This window comes from Glycine soja, chromosome 5, assembly GCF_004193775.1.
Source record: "Glycine soja cultivar W05 chromosome 5, ASM419377v2, whole genome shotgun sequence".
In the NCBI taxonomy this organism is placed as follows: domain Eukaryota; kingdom Viridiplantae; phylum Streptophyta; class Magnoliopsida; order Fabales; family Fabaceae; genus Glycine; species Glycine soja.
The window spans coordinates 35,183,629-35,211,584 of record NC_041006.1 but is presented as its reverse complement, the minus strand read 5'-3'; the positions used below and the strand labels follow the sequence as shown (position 1 = coordinate 35,211,584).

Here is a 27,956-nt window from a genome sequence, read left to right as displayed (position 1 = left end):
CTTTGTGTTTAGAGATCCTTTACAACAAGAGACTCACAGTCTCTTAATCCCTTAGAGAATGAGAAGAAGAAGAAGAACAAATCTCTCTAGAAAGAGATGGATTTTACAGATTGAGCACTCAAATAATTCCTTAATGAATTGCAATTGAATTGGCCAAGGAATTCTTAAGAGGATAAAATGAATTTGCTCTTTGAGAGGATAAACACTTTTTTGTTCTGAAAATCTCTCAGCAATTTCGTGTTTAAGTCACATATATATAGACCATTGGTGGTCATGAGTAAAGCCTTTGAAAAGTTGTGACTCTTGAAATTATTTTTCTGAAAATCCTGTCTGGTAATCGATTACAGTAATTGTGTAATCGATTACAGCTTTTAAAATTTGAATTAAAACGTTTACTAACTGCTGGTAATCGATTACCAAAATTGTGTAATCGATTACACAGTCTAAAATTTCGAATTCAAATTTTTGTAGCTGTTATAAAACGTATTTGGCCACTGGTAATCGATTACATCCTCTGGTAATCGATTACCAGAGAGTAAAACCTTTGAGAAACACTTTTTAATTTAAATCACTTAGCCAAACCTTTGCTAATTCAATTAGGAATTCCCTTCCTAATATTCTAGTGATCATCTTGATGTTGTGACTTGTAATCTTGAAGTATTGTCTTGAATTTTAATCTTGAAAAGCCCATTTGCATCAATTGCAACACATCATCATGATCATCATCAAAACATCAAAGCCAATTGCATCTACACATGATAACCAAACAAGGGGCGAACTTCTCTTTCTCTCTGTTTTTGTACGTTTATTTATTTTGATTAATGAATCCAATTCCTTTTATTTGTTCACAAATCTTCTTATATTTATTATTTATTTATTGTTTACACATAAATGATAATTAAAGACATTTTTCCTCTTTTTTGCTTTAATAGTAGATCCAATTTGGGATCTTAAAGATATTTTTTACGGTCCATAATGAATTTCACCTAAACATATTTTATGAATTACTTTTAAATTAAATTAAATTTTAAACATTTCACACTCCCACCCCCTACCTCTCTTTTCTCTTTCCCCTCCCCTTTTTCCCTTTCTTTATTTTTTTTTTCTTCCTAAAGATTGAGAAGTCCCTCCACGTTTTTGCTATCATCACCATCATCCGCTGCCACCCTCCTCTTCCGCCCCCAACCTCCTTCGTAACCTCTCCCTCTCCGTTTCCACCCTCCCTTTTCCTTTCCTCTTCGCCATCCACTATGCTTCATATATACTCAAGGAGACTAGATCTTGCTGATGGAGCCATCGCCGACAAGGGCCACTATGCCTACCTCGACAGTGTCACGCACAACCCTCCTTTGACAGATCTGTGTTTTTAAATGTATTTCATTTTTTTCCGTTGTAGTTGTTTGGATCTGTTGTTGTCGTGGGTGTGTATCTATTGTTGTTCTTGGTTGGTTCTTCTGTTGATTTGACTCCTTCTTCCTCCTCTCTGTTTATTTGTTCGTTGGTTCCCTCCAGATGTTAGGGAAAGAAAGAGAGTAAAAAAATGATTTTTCTTGAAAAGGGTGCAGATCTTGAAGGATCTTGTGGAAGAGCCTATCCTCCAGCATGAAAATCCTGACTCTCTGGCTCCCTCTCTAGTGATAGATCTATTGAAGGCCATATCTTGAACTCAATATCTATTGCACAAGATGCTCTAAGTGAGAAACCCAAAAAGAGAAAGGCATACCATTCGGACTAAAATAGAAAGGGGGAAAGTTGTCTTCAATATCTTGCCAAGAATCATTGCCGAACAAAAGGGGCCATAGAAAATTGAAAAACAAAATTTCAAAATTTGGCAGCTCAAACCCTTTCAAAAAGAATTCAGTCTCTGCGTTCAAAATGCACGTTCAGAAAAGTATTAAGATCATATCACATGATAAATAATAAATTATCCAGGAGCCTTCATGTTTCATTTATTAGAGAAGCTAATTCTTGACGAAATGTTGGGATTTTGTCTGCTTCAACAGCTATGATTGATCCCGTTGGCCTGTAATTCCTCGGCTGTAACAGGCAGAAACAAAACTAGATTGTTTAGAATCCTTCATAACGAGACTCTTATCCATTCCTACGGCAAAATTGTATTTTGGTCTTCCATTGTCTCTCCATCTTTAGATTTTGTCCTCCAGGAAAATTATTTACAAATTTTATATTTATATTTAATCAAATTGTCCTTATATTAAATCAGATCCCCAAACTATAATTGAACGTTGACTGTTATATGATTATTGTGACGTGTTATGTGATTGAATATCAATTCCATTAAAGATGAAATGCATTATTGTTTTCATTGATCGATCAGAATATAACACGTAACAGTGATAATCCAATAAAGACGTGACACATGACCGTCAACATTATTTTGTAACATCCAATTATGGACAAGAAGACCAATATTAAGTAATTATAAAGTTTGTGAATAATTTTATTAAAGAGATAAAATATAAGATTGAAGATAAAATGAGAGATCAAATTTATAATTTTTCCTTTCTACAATATTAAATTTTAACAAGAAACTCTAATGGAAAGAAAATTCAGAATTATTACATTACAACTTAAAAATGAATTAAAAACAATTGTTTAAATGTAATGAAGAGCCTTATTCGTTTAAACTAGAAGCAAATTAAAGTTTAAATCATGTGTTATTATATGGAAGTGGAGAGAAATGAGCCAATCAATCATTTCCAGTGGTACTGAAAATTAATTTCTGTGTGATATGATTGCTTTGTTGACCTTTAAACAAAGGCACTACAATTTAGATGGCAACTAATAACACTACTCTTTCCCTTAACATCAAAGCTTGTCTAAGATCCTCAAAACAACCAAAGAAAAGCACAAGAAACAAACTTCATATACAACGAGCTATCCGATGTGTCAATCTCTGACAGAAGCCCCCTCCCCAAAATAAAAAAAGAAAAGAAAACTATTTGCTGCTACCCACGACACGAGGAATTAAAAAAAGATGGATGGGGAAAACTATTTGCTACTTCCCCCTATCCCATTGTGTCCATCATTTGTATTCAATTGCACTTTACTTTTCTGTCATAAAAGAAGAATGAATAGAAAGGAATATAGAAGCGAAAGTACATATAAGGGAGGATAAGGAATGCTTCTGAGAAGTAAAGAAATTAAAAAGAACAGTGTGCCTAGGTGGCCCAAATAAACAAGGCTGCCCACTATCAGTGATAGAAATTTTCTTGAAACAGACATGATCAGACGTAGAACAAGGAGAATTCACAACACACAATCCTATCATAGAAATTATAAAACAGTGTGACTTATTACTAGTGTCACTTAAGTATTAGGAAAAAATATTTTTCAGATTTTATCTTTTAATTTAGTATTGATTTCGTTAGAGAGTGTGAACTGTGAAGTTATTAGTGTCAATGATAAAGTAAATTATAGGGGACACACTTGGAAACTTGGGACAAGAGCGTCAAGAAACTACTAGAATATTGAACTAGATGGAGCTTCTTTACAGGTTTTGTGTTCACTATATTTGACAATTCTGTTCATATCAAGATAAATTCACATGCAACTCATGAAATCAAGCATGGAAAAGAAACAAGCCCTGTACAACTCATCAAGCAATTCATCAACCATAGGAATTGGAAACTTGATAGTTACCCGATTAAGGACACAATAATCAATACACATTTGCCATATGGAGTCCTCTTTCTTCACTAGAATTACAGGACTAGAATAAACACTAGCACTGTGCCATATAATCCCCAAATTCAGCTTTTCCTTCACCTGATTAAGGGCACAATAATCAATACACATTTGCCATATGGAGTCCTCTTTCTTCATTAGAATTATAGGACTAGAATAAACACTAGCACTGTGCCATATAATCCCCAAATTCAGCTTTTCCTTCACCTGATTAAGGGCACAATAATCAATACACATTTGCCATATGGAGTCCTCTTTCTTCATTAGAATTATAGGACTAGAATAAACACTAGCACTGTGCCATATAATCCCCAAATTCAGCTTTTCCTTCACCTGATTAAGGGCACAATAATCAATACACATTTGCCATATGGAGTCCTCTTTCTTCATTAGAATTATAGGACTAGAATAAACACTAGCACTGTGCCATATAATCCCCAAATTCAGCTTCAATACAGAGCATACATACCACCGGAGCTCTTCCGTCGGCTGTGAAACGCAACACAACAATTTAAGCTCTAAATAGACAAAAACCCTTCCTAGCAGTCAAACAGAAACACGTGGTAACATCTAACCTCATCTTCCGTGGCCCACGACACTTATGGAGGAGAAAATCCTTAACCCTGTATCTATATAAATTAAGAGCAGTAACAAGAGCGAAGAGTCCTTCATCGTCGTCATCTTCAATCAAGTCTACAAAGGCAGTCAAATCCCATTCCTGGTCGTCAAGGTAGGTTTGCAGCAAGGTCTTGGCTCCTGGAAAATCATTATGTTTGGGATCGAAAAATGAAAAATCTGCTTTTTTTTAACTCCCTAAAACAAGAATTAATTTCACTGGTTCAAAATGCTGAATTGGAAAACACGTCGAAATCCTCGTCGGATAAATCTTCTTGGACAGCTCCCTTGAACAAGACGCAGATTAGTTAGTTCAAAGGTGAAATATAAATAGATTAGGATTGAGAGAAGAGGTTGGGGTAGGGTTCGGAGAGTGACGCTTTGTTGGCGTAGAAGAGAGAGATGTAACAGGCCATGATTTGGCCTTCGAGGGATTTCACAAGTTGACACGCATGTTGGAAGCCCACGCCATTGATAAAAAGTTAAAAGGTCTCGTTAAAGAGAAGTCAAAAAACTCTCAAAAAGTATTATCTTTGAAGAATAAGTGAATAACAACTAAAAACACGATAACTTCAACTTATAAAGAAATTCATTATTTCTATATTCTATTGTCGGGAAAACGTTAACGCTGACGCTTTGTCGCTTAGAAATTAACGATTTGTTAGCGTCTTCACACATCCATTGTTGTCAAGTTTGTGAAGCAGTAAATAATCATTCACCTTCCCCCAGAAAAATTATCATTGAAGCTCCAACCTTAATTCGGAACAAATACATATTCCTGTCTAAATGAAAACTATAATCCAAATCTTATAAATATATAAATCAAAGCATATGCCTAAGCTTTAGTTGAATCTAACTTTCAGAAATTGTACATTACCAAAAAGCAAGGGAGTACAGCTCTAGGATTCAAAACAATAAGTTCTTCAATCTCTGATTGGTCACTCATTTTCTTTACCAAAGAATCAAACTCTGGCTCAACCATTTCCTTGATCTCTTGTAGAGGATTATGGATTCTCCCAGCTATTACTCTGCACAACATAACACACATTCTACGGACAGATTTATTGGATGAGCAAATAGAATCAATGGCTTTTTCACTAGTAGAAGTGGTGTAAACCCCAAGTGCACCATGAAATTCTTTATTGGCGGAGAAACCATGCCTCAGAATTTGACACACACCACATTGCTCTAAAGTGCAAAGGGTAGAAGAGCCATTTAAACCAAGGGAGCATGCAATTGTTGTACCATGAAATCTCAATAGCTCATTTCCATCGACCATGCATCTTGGGTGCTCATTTTGTAACCTTTCAGCTTTAGTCCTTACCATACCCCTACTTTCCTCAAAGCATGCAAACGTTTCTTGTTTGTTCTGAACTCTCAAGACACATTCAATCTGTGATGCCTTGCTTTCGATCAAGTTATCTTTGCATATTTGTTGGATGATCTTGCAAGATGAACCGTCTCTCTCAAGTTGGACCACTGCAAAAATGTACATGTAGATGTTCCATAATTTCAGTAAAAGCACTTTTTTAAGTGAAATTATATCTGTAATTTAAATATAGGAAAAGAAATAAAATAGATTTTTCTGCCAAAAATCACATGAATATTCTTTCCAATGTTTCAACATTGACATAAATCTATATAATTAATTTGTCATACTAGTGTCAAAATCAAAATTGTTCGATCGTAATTGGTCAAATTTAATATAGTGTCGAGTTGAGGGTCACTTTTTTTTATTCTCAATCCCTTTCTCAAAGTATACTACTGAGTTCCTCTCTAAGGGGAGAAATTATACTATGATACAGGACCACCACAACACAAACAAAACTGATGTTATCACACAGACATTATATCATCTATAATCTATAATTATATATAAAACGAATAAGATGTTTTGGTGTATAGATTTTTATGTTTATTTTATTCTTATAATTATATTCATAAATTATTATTTTATTTCTATAATTACATTCACAAATCACCCATTAACTTTTATTATCTTTTTTATAAAAAAAACATGAAAAAAAATTGGTATGAAATGTCTGTTTTCCCCTAGTATGATATAAAAAAATTAAGCATAGAACAATTGGCTCATAAACCATATATAAGCACTTCAAACTCATTCATGCTAATTCAACTAGAAAAAGTACTTATCCCTTACCTGAATGTTCAGGGATATTATGATCATGTTCTTCAACAGTGTCAGTAGATTTTAGTTTCTCATCACATTCATGATGACGAGTTGATATTGGGAGATCATCATTAGAATCTTTCTTCAGTGGCACCTTTTTCTTTGAGAAAAAATTACATTCATCACAATCAACATAATGTGTTTTTGATGAAGGTATAATTCGCTTGGTTGATCTAGGAGGATGAGGCTCTTCTTGTACACCTTTTCCATCTTCACTGCCTTCATGAGAACAAGGACAACATGGACAAAGCATAATCTCACCGCTTGATCTATCAAGGAAAATTTCATGGCTAACATGGTCCTCTAGTGAGTGTCTCTGCGTGCTAATCTTGCCTTGTGGTTTTCTCTGAGTACTGCTATATGCCTTCGGATCATGAACTTCTAATGCATGAGGTTTGCAACGAAGTGATTTCTTCAGAAGATGCCAAACCTCTGACATTTCTCTTGATTTCTTTTCTTTGTGATTTGTAAAAAATTCATTCCCAACGTTTTTATCTATTCCAATTGTTAAGGCAAGTGAACAATCAAGGAAACCAAATCGTTATTTTTTTCAATTGTAGATTGTTTTCTTTGTTGGATCATTCACAAATGGGAGGAAATTCATGGAGTGCAAAGTTTGTAAACGGTGCCAGCTTTCTATGAAAAAATACAAATAATTTCAAACTTCTCATTTATTTATTATTTAAACAGTAAAGATTTTCTTTTATTTGAAAATATATATATATATATATATAATTAAAAGAAATATAAATTAATACATGGAATGAAAGATATTTTTTTAGAGAAAATACTTCATGCATGGATAGTGTAAAGAGATTTTACAATTGTCATAAATTGATATGAGTGGTAATTTTATTTTAGGGATTTTCGTAATTATTTGGGGAAAAATTAATTCTAGGAATTAATGTGATAGCATTATACATTTTCGAAAAACAAATGGTGATTTATGGTGTAATTTTTTCAACTACTTTAGTTCAATTTGCCTAAAGGAGTCACCAAGGCACAACTTTATCGCTGCACCAGGGCTCGCCTTCATAAAAACAAATAAATATATTTGAAATTATTTTTAATAAGGAGAAAAAATGAAACTTTATTTTTTTATTATATTGTATATTCAAAATTGCATTATAATATTTAGAAAAATAAATTATATTTAATTAACTATATTAAAACAAAAAAAAGATTATGCATTAATAATATAAAAAAGTTTATATTATCATCTAATATATTATAATATATGATAAATTTGTTAACTTTTATAATTAATAATTATTTTAAAAATCACACTAATAATAATTTATAATTGAATAATAATTAAAATTATTTTACACTATAATTTTTTTTTCTTTTCAAAATCTTTATTCTTCCTTATAATGACACCACATTATTCACATTTGATTTTATCATCTTATCTGCCCATTAAATAATTATTTGTATATGGATAAATAGAATTTGATTTTAAGAGTTATTGTGGTGACATTTTCTCAATGGTAGATCAAAAGACTAATGTAAAACAAATGCACAAAGAAAGAAGGACAAATATGTAAGAAAAGGCCCAATTAATTCTTATTCCATTAATATTTCGATCATTTTCATTCTTATAACGTGACAACTATGTATGCATGCTGAGTTAGCTTCTACTCATGCACTTAACTTACCAATTGAGCTTTTTAACATTGTTAGATGACTCTATATAGTTACGGACGAGGGATTAAATTAATTGATTATTTGCAGTATCAATCATTTTGTCATTATTTTATTTTAGTGATTAATATTAACTTCCATTAATTATAATTTTAAGAATTAAATTGATTGATAATTTATAATTTTAAAAATCACTTTGCTATTTTAAAAATTTCAGGTATGGCAGTAAAAAAAATTAGGGACCAATTTGGATTATTATAATTTTAAAGCGTAAATTGGTAGTTGAAATCAATTAATAAGACAATGTCATGCTAAACTTATTGAGGAAAATAATATAAAAATTGTATCTCTCTCTTAGGATTTAAAGTATTAGAGCTTGGGTTGCGTATAAAATACAGATAACACTTTTAAATTGCGGTTACATATATATGGTAGTGGTTATTTTGCAATTACTAAAATGAAGCTAGATACAATTGTATTGTGGATGGTGATGGATCCAATATAATACCTCTATTATCCCTCACCCTAGAAATGGTAAATGGTAGCAACAGCCAACTTGCAGAACACACTAGAAAACAGATAAAAGTAAAAAATAATAAATTAACAATTAATATTTATTAATAAAAAAATTGTGTAATAGAGGCAATGCAAGCACCATATATAGCCTCTGTTTCTGCTTAATTCATGTAATAATGTTTGATCTTCGTCCAATCACATTATGCACCATGTGCTTCACACGCATACAACTGGCATTGTGGCACACAACAGGCAGAACATTTCCATTATGTACCCAAAGTTTAAAAATTAAATTTAGCATCTTAACTATAAAAAAAATGTGGACAGACTGCTGCGTATATAAAACTTGCATATTAAACGCGAGTTGTAGAGTTGATACATTAACATGAACATTAACTTTTATAAATGCTGTTCGTATTTAAAGATATATAGAGAGAAGATCAAGATCACTATAAACGGGCCTAGGTCCATCGACTGATCTGCGGGGTTCACGGTCCGCGCACGTTACAGACTAATTTTTTTAAACAGTTCATGGTTATATCATATTTTTGGGTCCGTCCCGCTTAATCCGCGGATTATGCGGGTTTGGCCCGCAGGATCCGCGGGTTGCTCGCACCCGTTTGATTTGTGTGACCCTGATCCAATTATATTATGTTTGATTTTTTCTTTTTCACTTTAAACTTTTCTTTTAAAATAACAGATAAAGAAATATATTAGATAAGATAAATATTTAAAGATAAAAATAAAAGATTTAAATTAAAAGATGATAAAGATAAAAAAGGATAAGATGAAAAAAATAAAAGATAACAGAAATAAAAGATTAAGATAAAAAAATATAAGTGATAACATGCTAAAAATCTTATTTTTTTTAATATTTTCTCAATCTTTTTTCTTTGAATCTATCATTTTCATATTTACAAGCCATAAATAATAAAAATATCAATTCTTATCATTTAAGCTAAAAATAATTGTTAAATAAATATTTTTAAAGATATTTGAATATATTTTTATTATAAAAAATAACTCACATCATATTTAGCAGTTATCATTGTAGTTGTAGCAGACAAAAAACAAACGCGACTCACACTCACGCAGTCACACGACACACCACAGCGACACAGCCTCGGCCCACCACCGCGCCAACACGCAAATTTCATCTCTTCTCTCTTTTATCCTATTTTTGTTGGGGCGGATTCATTGTTATTGTACTCTTAAATGTCGAGATAGAGAAAGCTCAAACTACTTCAAATATGAAATCATTTGTTGTTAGAGATGTTTAAATTTCATATTTTAGATTTATTGCTTGAATTTTCTTTTGTTAAGATATTATTTTATTGATTAATTAACTAATTATTGAGATTTTATTTACATCTGTATTGAACTTAATTTGATTGTATTATATTTTTATTAAATTTGAAATTCTTTTAAAATTAGACTCGCGGACCGATCCGTTTGACCCGCGGGACGGGGACGGACCAATTTATTTGGTCCATATAAGAAGCGGGATGGACTGGCTCGGTCCGCTGCCAATGCAGGCTTATACGGGCGGACTTTACGTGGGACGGATCGGCCCGCTTATCCACCCCTAGATACACGCACAAATCGAAAAAATGGTAATTAAAAAAATTTATTCACCAGAAAAAATAAAAACAACGATTTTAGTGTCGTATCTGAACCTTTGTCTTGAACGAGTCATCAGAAAAAATTATTCTTTTATTCAAAGTTATGTGATTATGTGAGTGTCGTACACGTGTCATTGTGCAACACATGTTGAACACAAGCTATTAACATGCAGGTGCTACATAACAATAACAGGTTATTTGCCAAGTTGTGAAGACCATTGTATGTCTAAATAATGTTCAAATCCATAATCAAGAAAAGAAATTCAACAAGTCTTTAAATTAAACATAGGCAATGCTTGAAACCTAAGAAAATTAAAACCTTAACTGACAATCCAATAAAAAAGCATATATGTTTGAAGTAATGGGACGACCCTACTTCCTTCCATGCATGTAGTTAAAAAATTGAGATAATTGAAGCATATTTGAATCGTAAAAACCATTAAGTTCAACCCCTGATGGTTGTTCTAGTTGATTTGGTAGGGTCTGAAAAGTTGCATCGTACTGCAATTGAGAAGGAAGAGTTTGCATATTTCCGTTGTAGCATGGTGAGGAGTTTTGATTTTTGTCAGATCCATCCTCCTTTAATACACCCATTTTAGGATCACAAGCACCGACACCAACTTGATTAGCCCAATCCACCATTGCATTTTTTTCCATGAATTGCATGCAACTTTGACCAAAATGGAACATGGAAGGTTGAGAACTTTGGCTAAGCTGACATGGGTAAAATGCTACTTGGTTGTTATCACTAGATGGAAAAAGTTGTTGTGTTTGAGACATGAAATTTGAGGTCATGCAGGGAGTAAGTGTCTGAGTTTTGTCTGATTTAGTTATTCTTTTTCCCTTTGAATCCCGCTTTAACATATTCATCCTTTGATTACAAGCATCAAGTTTAACATCCAAAATGCTAACAAACATCCGCAATTGTTCCTCTCCAAGAGTATTGTAAGAGTCATCCCAAGTTGGGTACATGAGCTTGATCTTCTCTTTGTGCACTTTGGAAATCTCACCTTCAATCTTTTTCATTCTATCGTTAAAATACTCTTGCACATTATACATCTTAGAATACCTGTCACTAGTGGTGTTTTGATATTTTTGAATGATACGTTTGACCTCTCTTGAATCTTGGTCTTGGGGCCATGTTTCGGGTTCATTGAGAAACTTGGGAGCATAGATAACTATGCCAACATCAACCGCACAAAGAGTGGAAATTTCATAGGCTTTCTTCAATAATCCTTTCTTTCTCTTGTCAAAAGTTTTCTTACGGGCTTTCTCCTTCTGGATGAGTTCCATAGGTATTCTTCCACGACCCATTTTCTGCATGGTATATAGTATATACAACAATTGGCAACATTCAGTGCATAAATCTAGACAAATTTAGATAGGCACCAGAATTTTTATTCAAAATAAGCGTATTATATCTATTGTATTATCTTCTCTAATTAATTAGTTTTTTTTATCTCGCTAAAAGTGTCAACTAACATAGTGATGTTTATACATCATTTTTCAATATATTTTTTTATATATTTTAGAGGCACCATAAAGTTATTTTTATAATAATTTAAACATAGTTTTTTAAAAAATTGGGAGTCACCATTACTACTCCCAGTCAAACCCCTTGCCTCTACCACTATTTATAACAATTGGAGAGTTTGGAGAGAGAAGGGAAGCTAGATATGGTGAAATCAAAGGGTGTTTGAGGGAGAATCAATTAGTAAAGGATCCCTTTGGTGGAGGGATTTGGCAAGTATGTGTGAAGGAGGTCACAGAGGTAGCTGGTTAGAGAATAACTTTCTATGATTGGATGATTGATCCAATAGATTCTATATATCAATTACAGTGATGATCTGTTACCACAGAAAATTACAAATATTAGATTAAGATCCAAACTTTGATTTGATTCTAGATCAAGATACAAACTGATATTCTTTACAGCACATAGAATTTGTTTCTTCAATTTAAACTCACTAATTATTATAACATTAGACTAGAGACTGACATTCACGGGGTCCATGATAACGACACTGCTCTAAAAACATGCTTTGCATCATTTTTTTTTTTTTGTATATAATATTTATATTATTCTTGATCTTTGTTTTGCTTTTAAAAAAAAAAAAAAACAGATTTTTCTACACATACATTTGCTGGACTTCCTTGCTCCTTAACATCTTTACGTTTCATCTATATATGCAAACCAATATAAATTTCAAGTTAATTTCTTATTACTTAACCCCTAAAGAAACTAAAATGCGGATAAAAGACATAAATTTAATAAACTAAAACTAACATAACATTAATATATAATAAAAAAGGTATATTATATTAAACTTAATGTCTTATCCAAAAATTCACCAAAAACAAATGTCTTGTCCAAAAAAAATCATGTTTTATCCAAAAATCAAAAAATGAAGAAAGATGAAAACAAACATACTTGTGTATCCATTCCAAAAAAAAAAAAAGACTCTTGATTTTTAGACATCAAGAAGATATAAACATCTCATTAGCACATTATATTTTTGCAAAAAAAAATAATATCAAAAGTGTTTCTTGACTAGGACCGAGAGATCTGCTTAGTGTTAGTTATATTTCATTAATATTATCAACAACACAGTCAGTCATTCATGCTCTGTAGGGTGATACAACAATGGACGAAGGGTCCAATGAAACCAAAACCACATACAACAACAAATGACATTAATTCATCAACATATCACTATCACTATTATAAAAATATAAAACTAGTGTTTACTTCAAAAGGGAACGCACCTCTTTGGCTTTATTCCCTGACCTTCGTTTTCCCGTTTTGTGCGATGACATTTTATGGTGGATGTTGTTCTAATTTATATGAATCTTTTCTTGGCTCTTCCGCCATCTGATTTCCTTCGCCTCCTACAGATCATAATTAGTGCTGAAATTGCCCTAATTTGTGATGATATATTCCTGGGATTGTTTCCTTTTTATCTTTCTTTAATGTGACTTAGATTATCCTTAATTAATTCGAAAAATCTAGCCCATTATAGAATTCTTCGGACATATTTTTCTACAAATTTTGTTAATTTTTTTTTAGTATTTAATGAAAAAGGGACAAATAAAAAATTAAAAATATTTAATATCTTAAAATTTTATAAACAATTAAGGCTTTCTTTATTTAGTATGTAGGAAGATTTGTAAGAAGATTTAAAATGATTCCCTTTTTGTTTTGTTTTTGAACAAAGTTAATTTTATTAAATTGTTACCAAGGTAACAATATTCTGATAAATGGATATGGGTTTGGTGTCATTCTCGCAATGGAGAGTATTCTGCAGCTAATGCATATGGATGGCTGACCTCTGAGACAAGCACTTGTTCCCGCAATGCTTCCCATGCTCCTTGAACTTTCACCAGCACTCTCTTTTGCCATATGCAGATTTAAAACGATTCCTAACATAACCCATAAGTTAATTAAGATTAATACAAGCATATATTCAAATTAAATCAGCCAAATAAACTATTAAGTCTTATTTATATTTTGATTTTATATAATACGATCATCAAATTTATTAAATTTTATGGAATTAACATTTTAAAATAATTATATTAATCATTGTTTATATATTATTAAATAAGATTTCGCCACATATGCAAATTTCATGTGACAACACCATATCGATTCCTTTTTCAATGAAATATATGCTGAAATATCTTATTTTATTTTTTAATTCTTAAAGATACATAATTATAATAATTAAAATGATGATTATTGGACCCTTCTATTGTTCTATCTTCAACCCAACACTGTCACAACCAAAACTTAAATGACTTTGTGTAGTTGATGGAATTATGGAAAGAAACAATTTTGATTTTTTTGTGTGCAAAAATTAAAGTTTGACGACAGGTTTGATCCAACAATCTCTTATTATATTAAAAACTCGAGATAGGATCATGCTTTTGACGGGTAGTTGTAGTAGCTAGAATCCATTCTTGCTTTTAACTTGTCTAAGAGATTCATGATGTGCATGAGAATGCAGACGATATACATGGAATTATGTTTTCAAGAACACTATGAAAAATTTGTTGATTAGGAAATAACAAGCCTTCTCGATTCCGTCTCTAATCAGCGATGGAACATCAAATCAAGATTTCCTTTGCTAGTTGGTTGCTACTTTGCAGTTGCTATCAAGTTTTTGAATTTGCCTCTTCTTGGATTTACAGTTCTTTGAGAGCTGATTCAACTCATATATATTTTGTACTTTTTAGAGGATATTTTTTTTATTCATATCAATAAAAAATAGTGTCATAAATTTACAATACCTTATATATATCTTGTTCAATTAATTGAGTTATACCATCTTAACAATTTTTTAGATATTTTAGTCCTCTTGTATATTTTTTTAAAAAAAGAAACTAGAGATATAATCATTTTCTTTCATTTTTTATCCTCCAAAATTAAAATTGATTTATTTTTAATCCTATAATTTGATTAAAAAAAATGTTTGTCCTATGTCCAAGTGCCCTCTGCCCAAATACCGTCAGAATGAATACTTTGAGCAAAAAAAATATACATGTAGTAGGGTGTTCGATAATAAAAATGTAAAATCAAAATAGGTTGTCATGTAAGTGACTTATAATCCTAAGCAAAATCCTTAACGGAACTGAAATAAACTTTTTTCATATTAGAAGGACTAAAAACATCAATTTTTAATTTGAGAGATCAAATACAGTTATACAAACTTTCCTTGAATTTAAAGAATTAAAAATATATCTAAATCTATTAGTTTTTATGAAATAATTTTCTTATTAATTATATTATTATTGTTATAAAAGCAAATTTCACCACATATGCATATTTCACCTGATAACTCCGTATCCATTCCTCTTTTCACTTTAATTTTGATGAAATATTTTATTTTATTTTTAATTCTTAAAACATCTATAATAATTAAGAGTATTACTATGAGTATATATTCTAAATAAATGAGAATTAAACTAGTAAATCTTACATAAATTTTGATTTTATTAAATTTTTTTATAATTTATGGTAATAGATTACAAAGTAATGAAAATAACGAATAATATAATTTGTTTAATTATGGCATATCTAATTACAGTAATCAAACATGATTTAGACATGTTAATTGATAATACAATTATATATTTTGATTTAAATTACTAGAAAACACTAATGTAAATTTTAATTCATATTTATAGTAAATTTAAATTGAGAATTTTTTAAGATTTATTTTATTTTCATGATATCAATATATGAAATTGAGAACATAAATTAAGAATGGCAAATGTGTAGAGTTGTGGGTAAGGTACTACAGTACCTATTTTTTTACTTGTACTTTAAATAAATTCTTATATTTGTGTGGGTAGTAACTTCGTGTCTTTCTTTGTTTAGTAATTCAATCTCCATACTCGAATTAGTTGTCCACGCTTTAATTAATGTGAAAAATAAATAAGATTGATTATATATGATAGTAATTAAATTAAAATCTCATTAAAAAATACTTTTTATAAAACACAATCATAATCATAAACACATCAAAAATTCATATTTTATTCAAAGATGTTTTAGGAAATAAAGAACGTGATTTTTTTTGTTAAACTAAGAAACATGATGTATCTCTCCATAGAAGCATGATCTTTTTTTTATATGAATGGCGAAATATTATCTCTCTTAACAAATTGGTAACACCATCATTTTTCCATTTCAGTATCAAAAATTGATCTTTAGATGATTATAGAAAGATAAAAATTAGACATCAACGGTAAAGATTAAAGACAAAATTTATCAATGATGAAAATTGAAGATGAAAACAAGGGAAAAATAAAAAAAATAAAATAGAAATAACTTATTGATATAATATCAATTAATTCTTTTAAATTATTCTTAATTATAAAATATTTAAATTCCTCACATTCTGGCATGATTTATTCAAGTTGTTAGATTCTCTAATAACCCAAACTTAATTCTTCACTTAATTACCCATGGCTATTGATTAATAGAGAATCAAAGTGAATTACCGATATAAGTTGATTGAACATTGTGAGCGTTTTATAAATTCTTAATATTATCTTCTATTTTTATGCATAAAAAATACTAACTTAAATTCAAAATCCTTTCATAAACATATTTCCTCAACCTTTCATATTTTACCTATGTGTTTCATAATTAGAATCGTCGCTCCCTGTTAATTCACAAGCATATCCGTCTTTAATGCTATCAATATTAGCCTAGTTAGGCGAGATAAAGGTCCCCTAAACAATAACACCACCACTAATAAAAAAAAATTGTAATAGTTTTCGCAAAGAATTTATATCTGTGAAGTAATAATTTTCACTAATAATTATATTAATAAATTAATGTTTTTAACTGTGTGATATAGAATTAATTTTCGATAAGTTTTTTTTAATCAAACAAACAACTATGATTTTTAACTTAAAATAATTGTCTAAGTATTAATGAAGATAGTAATAATTATTCCAACAGTAATATCCATTGTAACAATTTTTGTAAAAATAATTTTGATAATAATTTAATTTATGATAATTTCGATAGAAAAATATTTTTAATAATAATGTTAATGATAAATTCAGTAATACATGTTATAACAGTTATAGTAATAATCTTGATAATAATAAATAATGGAGATTGGATAAAAGTATAATTTAGAGAAAAAATGAATATTAATAAAAGTAAATATTTTAAGAAAAAATGAGAATTGAAAAGAAACTAAGGATTGAGAGAGATGAAAAAAGGTAAAAGAAAACAAATTTTATTAAAAGTTGAATGAATACATTCAGAACAACATTTAAATCAATAACCATTTCTTGTGAACTATGTATGAAAATTTAAGTAGTAGTGATTCAATCCATCGAAAATGATTGTTAGAAATTTTATTTATAGGCTTCTAATACTAACTACTCATCTTGTGTTTCTTTGAGAACGAACTGTTACAACTTTTTCTTTTGAATATGGATTTATCCTTTCGTTTCAACATTTTTTTTTACATGTATCACAATATTATCAAAATTATCTTCCTAGTAGGGGTGGGTAAGCGGGCCGGCCCGCCCCACGTAAGGCCCGCCCGCATAAGTCCGCATTGGCAACGGACCGGGCCAATCCGCCCCCGCTTCTTACACGGACCAAATAAATTGGTCTGCCATCGTCCCACGGACCCCGCGGGTCAAACGGGCCGGCCCACGGGCCTAACTTTAAAAGAATTTCAATTTTAATAAAAATATAATATAATCAAATTAAGTTCAATACAAATGTAAATAAAATCTCAATAATTAGTCAATTACATCAATAAAATAAATAAATCATACAAAAACTCAATTAATCATGTTTATAACTTGTAGATCAAGAGTTTCGTGGTTCATTCCCTTACCCCATGATTTTATCATATAATAATAGACAAGTGAAGTGTGATGGGTGTAGTAAGTTTGTGAAAACAAAAGTATCTCTGCGACAGAATTGAGAAAAGAGGCATAGAATTTAAGAGTTTAACAACAATGAATCAACCCCAACAAAAATAGGATAAAAACAAATTCTAGAGAAAGAAGAGACGTACTTTGCGTGGTGGCGCGGTGGTGGGCCGAGGCTGTGCCGCTGTGGTGTGTCGCGTGACTGCGTGAGTGTTAGTCGCGTTTTGTCTTCTTTGTAAGGGAAATAGTCGTATGACATGCGAGTGTGCGTGACTATGTGCTGGAGAAAAACCGTGAGGAGAAAAAGTGTTCTTAGTATGCTACAATGATAACTACTAAATATGATATGAGCTATTTTTTATAATAAAAATATATTGAAATATATTTAAAAATATTTATTTAACAATTATTTTTGGCTTAAATGATAAAAATTGATATTGTTATTATTTATGACTTGGAGATATGAAAATGATAGATTAAAAGAGAAAAAGATGGAAAAAATATCAAAAAGGAAGATTTTTTTATCACTTATCTTTTTTATAATAAAAATATATTGAAATATCTTTAAAAATATTTATTTAACAATTATTTTTAACTTAAATGATAAGAATTAAAATTTTTATTATTTATGACTTGCAGATATGAAAAGTATAGATTAAAAGAGAAAAAGATTGAAAAAATATCAAAAAGGAAGATTTTTATTATTTATTACTTATCTTTTTTTATATTAATCTTTTATTTTTCTTATCTTATCTTTTTTATCTTTATCATCTTTTAATTTAAATCTTTTATTTTTATCTAATATATATTTCTTTATCTATTATTTTAAAAGAAAAGTTTAAAGTAAAAAAGAGAAAATCAAATGTAATATAATTGGGTCAGAGTCACACAAAACAAATCTAATACGGGCTGCGGGCAACCCGTGAAATCTGCGGGCCAAACCCGCATAGTCTGCGGGTTAAGCGGGACGGGCCCAAAAATATAACATAATCATGGACCGTTTAAAAAAATAGGTTCATAACCCGCGCGGACCGTTGATTCTGTAGGCCAATCCATAGACTTGGGTCCGTTTATCCACCCCTACTTCCTAGAAATAACATCTTTTGAGTACACATAATAACATTAAAGTTCATTTATCGAAATGACACCTTTTTAATGAAAAGACTTAACCCTTTATACTTTTTTCACCTTATTAGTAATTTTTTCTCGTCAAAATAATATTCATAGAAAATGAACTCCAAACTTAAAAAGTTTTCATAACAATGTAACACTTTCACATAACCAACCGGCATATCGTACCAGCACACTACACTACACCTAACACATCAACACCCCGCACAACATCAACACCTTAATTAGCAGCACCATGCACATCATCGCCCAACTCAAACCCTAACATGTCTAAACGTTGTACATGAGCATCTTCATCCTGTTTTTCTATTTGTAGCGTTTGGAGGTTTAATTTTATAATTTTTGCTTGAATAACAGTTTAATCATTATAATATAAGGTTGTTTGTATTGACCCTTTAATTTTTGGTTATTTTTATTTTTTTTCCTCTCAATTTCTAGTTTTTATAATTTCTCATTTTTTATTTTTGTTTTTGTCCTTATAATTTTTTTTGTTAGATTTGACGAACAAACCATAATCAAATAAAAATAATATAATAGGAACAGAAAAAAATTTAAAAGGACAAAAAGTGAAACACATATGGACATTTTCTTTTTTTTAGTTATTTAAGGTTTGAATCTTCTTTTTTGGGACTTAGGAGAGATGCCCATATAGAACTCAATTAGTGTCTTGAATAAGATTTTTTTTTTCAGAAAGAGAATGCATTCAGTAAACCAAAAAATTAAAATAAATTATTATACATGATAAAAAAATATTTCAAAGAAAATTTTTATTAAATCAAAAGTAGTAAACATTTATTTTCTGAAAATGTTTTTTTGTGTTGAATTTTTTGATAATTGAACGTAATATTTTGTGTTTTTTCCATAAAAAAATCTGATTTAAAAATATGTAAATATTTGAGATTTGAGATAAGGTGATGGTCGATCTGATGATGGATGTATTTTAGGATTAATATTAAACATTTACTTTTAAAAATGCTTTTTTTTCACTTTTTAAAAATATTTAATAATAAAACACATTTAATATTTTGTGGTTTTTCCATAAACAACTCCAATTTAAAAATATGTCAATATATTTTTTTTATAAGAAAATATATCAATATTTGGATTTGAGATAAGGTATTTTAAGATATCCTCTTAACTCGTAATAATGGAACGATACACGTCGTGTGTACGAATGGGACTATACACGTGTTAAGAGCCTATTCGACAAAACACGTGCTTCTTTCAACCCAGAACTACCCCATGGCATTTCCGTAATTCCGGGGCGAGAACGAGGTCAATTTCAGGAAGTCAACTCTTTGAAAAATCGAAAATTCCCCTTTTCGAATTTCTTCTTCCTCTCCTCCTTCTACCATTTTCCTTTCACTTTCCATCACTTTCTCTCGTTTCCCCTTCGCAATTTTCCCCTCGGAAGAGACATCGAAGAAAATCACGTCACGGCAATGGAGGAAAAGCACGCAGCAGCCAATGAATCTGCACACGCCGAATCCAACGGCGTCTCTCACGGCGCCGACCACGGTTGGCAGAAGGTGACCTACGCTAAGAAGCAGAAGAAGAAGACCGTTAACGCCGCCAACAGCGCCGATTCCCGTGCGAATTCCAACAAGCTCGTTCCGAACGGCACGCTGTCCGGCAACGATGGCGTTTTCCGGTCGCTCGAGCTGCAGTCGGAGGACCGGCGCCGGAAAATTGTGGAGGCGAAGAAGCTGGCCGATGCCGCGTACGACGACGAAGACGCGCCGCTCAGATCGAAGCAGCGGCACCACGACGACGACGAATACGACTACGATGACGAGAATGTGGACCGTTCTGCGGAGAACGGGAAGGCCGAGGAGGCGAAGAAGGTGAAGCAGAAGAAGCCGAAGAAGCCTAAGGTGACGGTGGCGGAGGCGGCGGCGAAGATCGACGCCGCTGATCTGGGCGCTTTCCTCGTGGAGATATCGGTAGGGCATTGTGAATTGAATCGTGCATGTTTAGGTTTTGTGTTTTTTGGTTTGATCTACTTGGATCAAGAAGATGATGTGATGCGATTCGTTTGATTTGTTTGTTTTCACAACAGGGATCGTTCGAGGAGCAGCAGGATATATTGATGATGCGATTCACTGATTACTTTGGGCGTGCTTTTTCTGCTGTGACCGCATCTCAGTTTCCCTGGGTGAAATTGTTCAGGGAGTCAACTGTGGCTAAGATCACCGATGTGAGTCTCGAATATCTTGTTTTTTTTTTTGTTCTTCATTGTAAATATTAGAAAAAGATTTTCAATTTGATCCTCCCAAGATGTTTATGTCGCCACATTAGTTCTTCAATTCAAAGATGGGTTGCCACCACATTACATTTTTGTGAAGTTCAGTCACATTATTCTCTAATTAATAGCTCGTAAAGAAATTATTTCAAAAGTTTCATAGCAGCAAATCATTTACTTATTTGCATTTAAATTATTCAAGTCTGATAAGTACATTTGCGGTATAGAAGCCGTTAGTGTCTTTGGTGAAGTGAAATTTAATTGAGATGCATATTGATGCTTTACTAAATCTGTTGTGATATTGGTTTACGTGATGATACCATTTACTGTATTCTCTATTTTAAAATTGGTAATTTAATACGGTTAGTTAAAGAAGACTTTCCCTAAACCTGTTGTCTTTTTCTACCATGATAAATAGTACTGTGTCTTGTTATTGATCCATTCATCAGCTTCAGAATCATAGTACTGTCTGTGTCTTGTTCTTGTTGTTTTATGGATAAATTGATTTTGAAGAGTATTTGATTCATATTCTATCTTTGGTATTTATTAGAATCTTGTTCTAGTTTCTAATCTTCACCTGTGATGTTTATTAATGAATTTCCTTTTTGCTAGACACCACTTTCTCACATATCTGATGCTGTATATAAAACATCAATGGACTGGATTAACCAACGTTCTCCTGAGGCACTTAGTACCTTTCTGATTTGGTCTTTAGATAGCATTCTTGCTGACTTGGGTAGCCAGCAAAATGTGGCCAAGGGTTCCAAAAAGGCCGTGCAACAAGTGTCCTCAAAATCTCAGGTACTTATACTATATACTCTTCTCTGTCAAGAACTAGTGTTTTTCCCCCTTCTGATTATTATTGGATAACAGAAATAACTTGTATTAGAAGATAAGATTTGTTAGAGAGAAGAAGGAAAACGAAACACTCTTGAAAACTAATAGCAAGGCCACTCACCAAATTGAACCAAAGCTAAGCTAAAAAGAAAATACAAATAGAGAATAGCTGTTCACTCTGCAAATCCATCAAGGGGACTCTCTTGAAGAACCCATGTGCTGAACAGCTAAGAGATGTCAATTAAACAATCTTGTCCCAAAGCATGATTAATTAGCAAAGGATACCTTCCTTTCCAAATATTCTCTTTTAAACGAATGCAATAGGGATGCTTGATCAGTGCATGACTGCAATGCATGACTTTGAAATTCTATATTATATGCCTTAGTGCGCTTTGATATATTAATTAATATGTTTGTGATAAGTTGTTAGTTTTGACATGATTATCTCTGCTTTAATTGTTCCAATGACTGGGGTTGCCATAAATTAAGAACATGTAGGAGGCAGTGTTGCTAAATTTTATTTTTAGTTCTATTTTTTATTTGTCCATTTTGATCTTCTTTGATCTGTACACTCAATACGAATGAATAGTCAATGTCAAGATAGATAACACAAGTACGTGCTCTTGAGATAAGCAGTAAATTCACAGGTGCCCTCCATGCATGACTGACAAACATCAGAAAATGAATGGTGAGGATGAGGAGTAACTCCCAAAGAGTTACTCTTGGTGTAAGTTAATCCCTCCTCTCTCTCACACACACACACATGCATCAAATTTCCTTTTTCCTTTTTTTTCTTTTGGGGAGTGGGCATTCAATTACTTAGGAGGTCAAATATCCATGTTTTTAGATTTCCGTTGCCATTTTTGGTTGTGCCATGAATGGAAAAATGAGTTAGCTTTCATTATTCAGTACTTGTGTTTTTTTTTTTCTCTCTAGAAATTAAATGCACCTGAAAATGGAAAAAAAGAAAAAAAATTCTTCCATTTGAATCTCCATTAGGTTATGTTTGTTCATTGTAGCTTGTGTATCTTCTGATTTTATTAGTTTGTTTTTGTGATTTTTTTATTGTTAAATTTGACTTGAAATTTCTTTTTGTAATTTTGGTTTGTAAATCACATTCAACCTTTACATGACTATTTATAGGTATCCAAATGCAGATATACTTGTCGTTTTTTATCTTTTCTGCTGTAGACTGACATTTTGTTCACAACTGCAGGTTGCAATGTTCGTTGTTTTAGCAATGGTATTGCGTCGGAAGCCTGATGCTCTTATATCTGTATTGCCCACATTGAGGGAGAGTACAAAGTATCAAGGGCTAGATAAGCTTCCAGTCATTGTATGGATGATAGCTCAGGTGAGGGGTAAAAGCCAAAATAACTAAGAGATCTTATAAGAAATCCCCAAAAAATAAGTTGCTTGACTTTTTCTGTGTAGCATTTCTTTTTCCCTTCATTTTATTAATGCTTAATATTTTCTGAGTAGGCTGCTGTAGGAGATCTCTCAGTAGGTTTGTATGCTTGGGCACGGAATCTCCTACCCATAGTTATTGGCAAAAGTGGTAACCCCCAATCCAGGGATTTGGTTTTGCAGCTAGTGGAAAAGTATGTAAATATAGCTACTTTCTTTTATCTCATTATTGCTATTGTCATCACCATTGTGTTTTCTGTGATTTGCTGTCAGAATTTTGTCTACCCCCAAAGCCCGACCTGTTTTAGTAAACAGTGCTGTGAGAAAAGGGGAACGATTAATTCCTTCTTCCGCGTTTGAAATTTTGGTCCGGGTTACTTTCCCTCCATCTTCAACTAGAGTAAAGGTATATGTTCGGCTGGTTTTGTATGTTTGTATTTTAGAGTATCATAGCTCTGAATCTTCAAAATTTATGTCAATATGTTGCTTTTGTATAGGCTACTGAAAGATTTGAGGCCATATATCCCACTCTGAAAGAGGTGGCTCTTGGAGGTTCTGCTGGAAGTAAAGCAATGAAACAAGTTGCACTGCAGATATTCAGTTTTGCTATCAAAGCAGCTGGAGAAAGTATGCAAACCTGATTTTTTTTATTACAGTTGTGCTTCTTTTCTTATTTGATGAAATAAATGTTTGAGGGTATTCTGAAACATACTATATTTTCAGATAATCCTGAGTTATCAAAAGAAGCAGCTGGTATTTTTATTTGGTGTTTGAGTCAAAACACTGAATGCTACAAGCAATGGGTGAGTATTTTTTGTCTAGAAGCTTACCTTTTCGAGTTTATGCAACTGATTGATTTTTTTGGATAGAGCAAGAAAATTTGTTTAATGAAAAAATTTCTTTGCATTTTTTAAATATATATGACAATTTGATAGATGATGGTTCTGAGTATTTGAGAAAGAATCAAATAAAAGATAGGATTTTGTCGATGATATGAGATCTCCCATATGGCCCTGGATAAGTGATGAACCCGTGTTAGGAGGAGAAAGAATAAATTCAAATTGTTCCTCAGGATTTCTAGAGCCAATCAGTGTGAGATTTCTCCCCCAAACCTATCTCTAACTAAATCCAACAAAACCTCCAATCATCTCTGCCTATCTCTATATTGCCGCCTATCTCTGCCAAATTCTGATAGAATTCTTACCAACACTCAAACTCTTAACTCCCTCAACTAACAAACCAGCCCATTGGGCTTATTACCTAACACAATCATAAAACTAGATTTTACTTATTTGGTCTTATTCCTTATTGTATATGGACAGGAAAAAGTTTATCAGGACAACATTGAAGCAAGTGTTTCAGTTCTGGAGAAGCTTTCTGATGATTGGAAGGAGTTATCAACAAAATTGTCTCCTCATGATCCACTGAGGGATACCATAAAGAACTTGAAGCAAAAGGTAGTTTTACAGGCAAAAGTGCTAGACTTTCAGTTTATTGCATCTGGGATTGCTCTCCAACCTCCCAGGATGGACTGGTTGAATTGTGTTTTATTGTACTGAAGTAACAGAATGTTTGAAGTAAATAATGGATTAACTTTTTTTTACTGCAGAATGAGAAAGTATTGGACTCTGAGACTGATGCTGCTCGTCATGCACACTTCAAGGACGCCGATAAATATTGCAAGATAATCTTAGGAAGAGTTTCGCGAAGCCATGGGTGCATGACTTGTTTAACCTTTACAGTTCTTGCTTTGGCTGTGGGTGCTGCTGTTTCCTTGTCCCCCAATTTGGAATCTTTGGATTTTAAGAAGCTCTCTGAACTTTTCAACGTTCAGCACTGAGTACTCTGGAGAATATTCCGCATTACCGCAGTTGGTTGCTTCCAAACGGCAATTTTCTTTTCAGCCCATCTCATTCACAAATCACAATGGGTACAGTAAACCAATAGCCTCATAATAAAGTGCTTAATGCGGAGATTGTACACGTAGTTCAAATCCTGTTCGGATGACAGAGAGTAGTTGAGGTCAACAATGCTTTGAGGTTTACTTTAGTTTGACCATTTTATAATCTATTTGTTGTTCTTGTTTCTGTTGAGTTTTAATTTTAGTTACTATGCCTTTACATTAACTTATGCTGGCAAAATGCCAATGAGGTAACAGCTGTATCCTGAAGTTAGTTTTTAATCAAAGGAATTTTGGTGGTACATTGCGAAATTTTTCTCTACCTTTTGCTCTGTTATCATGGGTGGATGATTGTGCCCTTTTCTGTTGCCTTTTCCCTGGTCTCGATGCTTTGTTTTTCCTTTAATTGAACATTATTGAGCTTATCAGATGATCGATATAAAATCAAGAATGTGTTATTTTTTTAGTGTGAGAAAGGGAGAAGTGGATAATTTCGAGTGAATAAGCGCTTCTTGCATTTTAAGGTTCTCGACACAGTAGCATGATGATGCCAAGTACAATCTTTTTCTATTTCAGAGACACTTTTTTATAATTGTCAAACCACGTATTTTGATCAAATTTTCTGAAGTTTGCAATGCATGATCGATATCATAACTACTTATCTCGATTCAATGAATTTTTTGTTAAACTTGTTACATTACATTAATGCCCATTAATTTCAACCTCAGCGCCTCGCTCATTAATTTGAATAACTTGATATTATACATCAAGATCAGTTTTATTAGGTTAGTGAACAAAATTGTTGAATTATTTTACGGATTTCAAACCATATTATTCCACATAGAAAGTGCCATTTTGAAGGGTTACCTGTAAATTTTGCAACTGAATCCCACTCAATATATTCATTTTGTAATCAAAAGCAGAAAAACAGGTATAACCCTACATTCACAACAATGTAGTTTTGGGGAACCGCACATTTATAGAACATCTGATTTGTTGTGTTTTGGTCTTGATCTCATAGATTATCATAATCTTCAGGTTCGGCATATGGGTACTTTGCGTATGAACTTCTAATTTTTGAAGGATCTTCAGGTACAGACCAAGGGTACTGCAAGGAAGGGTCCCGTGGGAATTTCCTGAAGTTTAAAAATGGTGCCCAAAGAATAACCCTGCAAGAAATCACATTTCACACATTAGTGTGCTAGCTTTTAGAAATATGCTGCCAATTCTTGAAACCAATAATTTCAAAAGTCATGCAACCAACTTAATTTGTAGATTTGTTATCACTGCGCACAATTATACTAGTCGCTTTATCCTTATATTATAACATGAAAAATGTTCCTAATTGAAACCTGAACTCAGAGGATTTACACTGTAGTCATGCAAAATTTTGAATGAGTAGTCTCTTGACAAAGTTAGACAACAACAATACATATATTTTGCTTTTAGAGGAAGAGTTGCTCACCCTGGGAAGAAAATGAAGACACACATGAATTGTAAATACATCTCCAGCAAGTTTCTTCTGTACCATCTTTTCCAAAGCCAGTACATGATTATTGGCTGCAATTCACTCACTATGTTATGCTCAGCCACATCTTGTTAAGTACATAAGAGCAAACTTCAAAAGTTGTGAAAGAAAATAACTTACTGGCACGACAAGGAAATATCCAAAGAGAACAACCCCCCATTGTGTCAAAACCCAGAGGAGTTCTGGCCGGTTATTCTCTCCAGTCACAGCCAATACTGGCTGCTCAGCCTGTTCAAATAGCCACACTCAACTTTTGTATGTAAAAAAAAACAAAAACAATGAAGAATAATGCCAACCACTGTAACCTGTGCTCAAAGATACCTGTTTAAGGAAACTTTATAAAGTTGTTTTTTGAAAGCATAATGCTAATCAAATTCAATGATACTGATTAAAGAATCAAAAGTGTTTTTTTATTTTTTACTTCATTGAAAAGTGTAACAGTACATTTCACTGCAATTTCCAATACAATCTCAACTTAAGACTTTCTACTTATCGATTCTTTAAGACATTAATTAGCATGATCCTTTTTAGAAGTGTAAGTTTTTTTTTTACCCATAAAATCAAAGACAAGTATTAAGGAAATTTATAATAACATACGCACATTACTCAACTGAACCAAACCCCTTTGTTCTTAGAAAAGTGTAATTTAAAGTCACCACCAATACACTCTTATCATAATTTTCAATAAAAGCTATCTATTGATTGGTTACTATTTAACTAGGATCTTTTAGGAGCTTAGGTTACTTGTTTGCTGGAAGGGTAACAAAAAAACTGAATTTCTATGTACACGAATCTCACCAAGGCCAAGAGTACTCCTATTTGCAGTGCCAAACTTGTATACTTTAGGCTGCCATCATCATCATGATTTGATTTCTGGCTGCTGCATGTTATCTGCAATTGAACTCATGAGTTCAAGTTAGACAAGTTTTTCAATGAAATGAGGTAAACTAGAATTACTAGAGAATAAGTTGGCAAAAGAAAAGAAAAGTACACGTAGTGATTGGCTAGGACTAGTGTTGTTGTGGTATGATTTGTGCTTGGAAGAAAAGAAGAGAGAAGTTGTTCCACGTGATGAAGAGGGAAGAGGAGGCAGAGCTTTGGGAACATGGAGGTTGAATGTGAAGCTCATTTTTGGTTTAGAGCTCTCACAGTTTGGCTCCTTATCCTTTTTCTCACTTCAGTTTCATGGCAACGAGTGAATAGTCTTC

At 32.2% G+C, this 27,956-nt stretch overlaps 4 protein-coding genes across 4 annotated transcripts; 1 reads left to right on the top strand and 3 right to left on the bottom strand.

Moving 5' to 3' along the window:
* Nucleotides 1-5,179: 5,179 nt before the first annotated feature.
* Nucleotides 5,180-6,950, bottom strand: LOC114411345. Its single transcript, XM_028375052.1, has 2 exons — nucleotides 6,482-6,950; nucleotides 5,180-5,799 (listed from the first exon to the last, which is right to left on the bottom strand). The coding sequence occupies exons 1-2, from the start codon at nucleotides 6,948-6,950 to the stop codon at nucleotides 5,180-5,182; spliced, it is 1,089 nt and encodes a 362-aa protein (XP_028230853.1).
* A 3,715-nt stretch (nucleotides 6,951-10,665) lies between these two features.
* On the bottom strand, nucleotides 10,666-11,607 carry LOC114411344 (agamous-like MADS-box protein AGL82). The gene has a single exon (XM_028375051.1). The coding sequence runs from the start codon at nucleotides 11,605-11,607 to the stop codon at nucleotides 10,666-10,668; it is 942 nt and encodes a 313-aa protein (XP_028230852.1).
* An 8,544-nt stretch (nucleotides 11,608-20,151) lies between these two features.
* LOC114412758 lies at nucleotides 20,152-25,532 on the top strand. The gene is made up of 10 exons (XM_028376786.1): nucleotides 20,152-20,777; nucleotides 20,894-21,031; nucleotides 21,689-21,877; nucleotides 23,130-23,267; nucleotides 23,396-23,514; nucleotides 23,594-23,726; nucleotides 23,818-23,947; nucleotides 24,044-24,123; nucleotides 24,643-24,777; nucleotides 24,930-25,532. Exons 1-10 carry the CDS (start codon nucleotides 20,277-20,279, stop codon nucleotides 25,158-25,160), a joined length of 1,794 nt encoding a protein of 597 aa, XP_028232587.1. The 5' UTR covers nucleotides 20,152-20,276; the 3' UTR covers nucleotides 25,161-25,532.
* Nucleotides 25,533-26,030: 498 nt separating this feature from the next.
* LOC114412759 (NAD(P)H-quinone oxidoreductase subunit L, chloroplastic) lies at nucleotides 26,031-27,956 on the bottom strand. The gene is made up of 5 exons (XM_028376787.1): nucleotides 27,740-27,956; nucleotides 27,547-27,639; nucleotides 26,869-26,976; nucleotides 26,686-26,780; nucleotides 26,031-26,389 (listed from the first exon to the last, which is right to left on the bottom strand). The coding sequence occupies exons 1-5, from the start codon at nucleotides 27,875-27,877 to the stop codon at nucleotides 26,236-26,238; spliced, it is 588 nt and encodes a 195-aa protein (XP_028232588.1). The 5' UTR covers nucleotides 27,878-27,956; the 3' UTR covers nucleotides 26,031-26,235.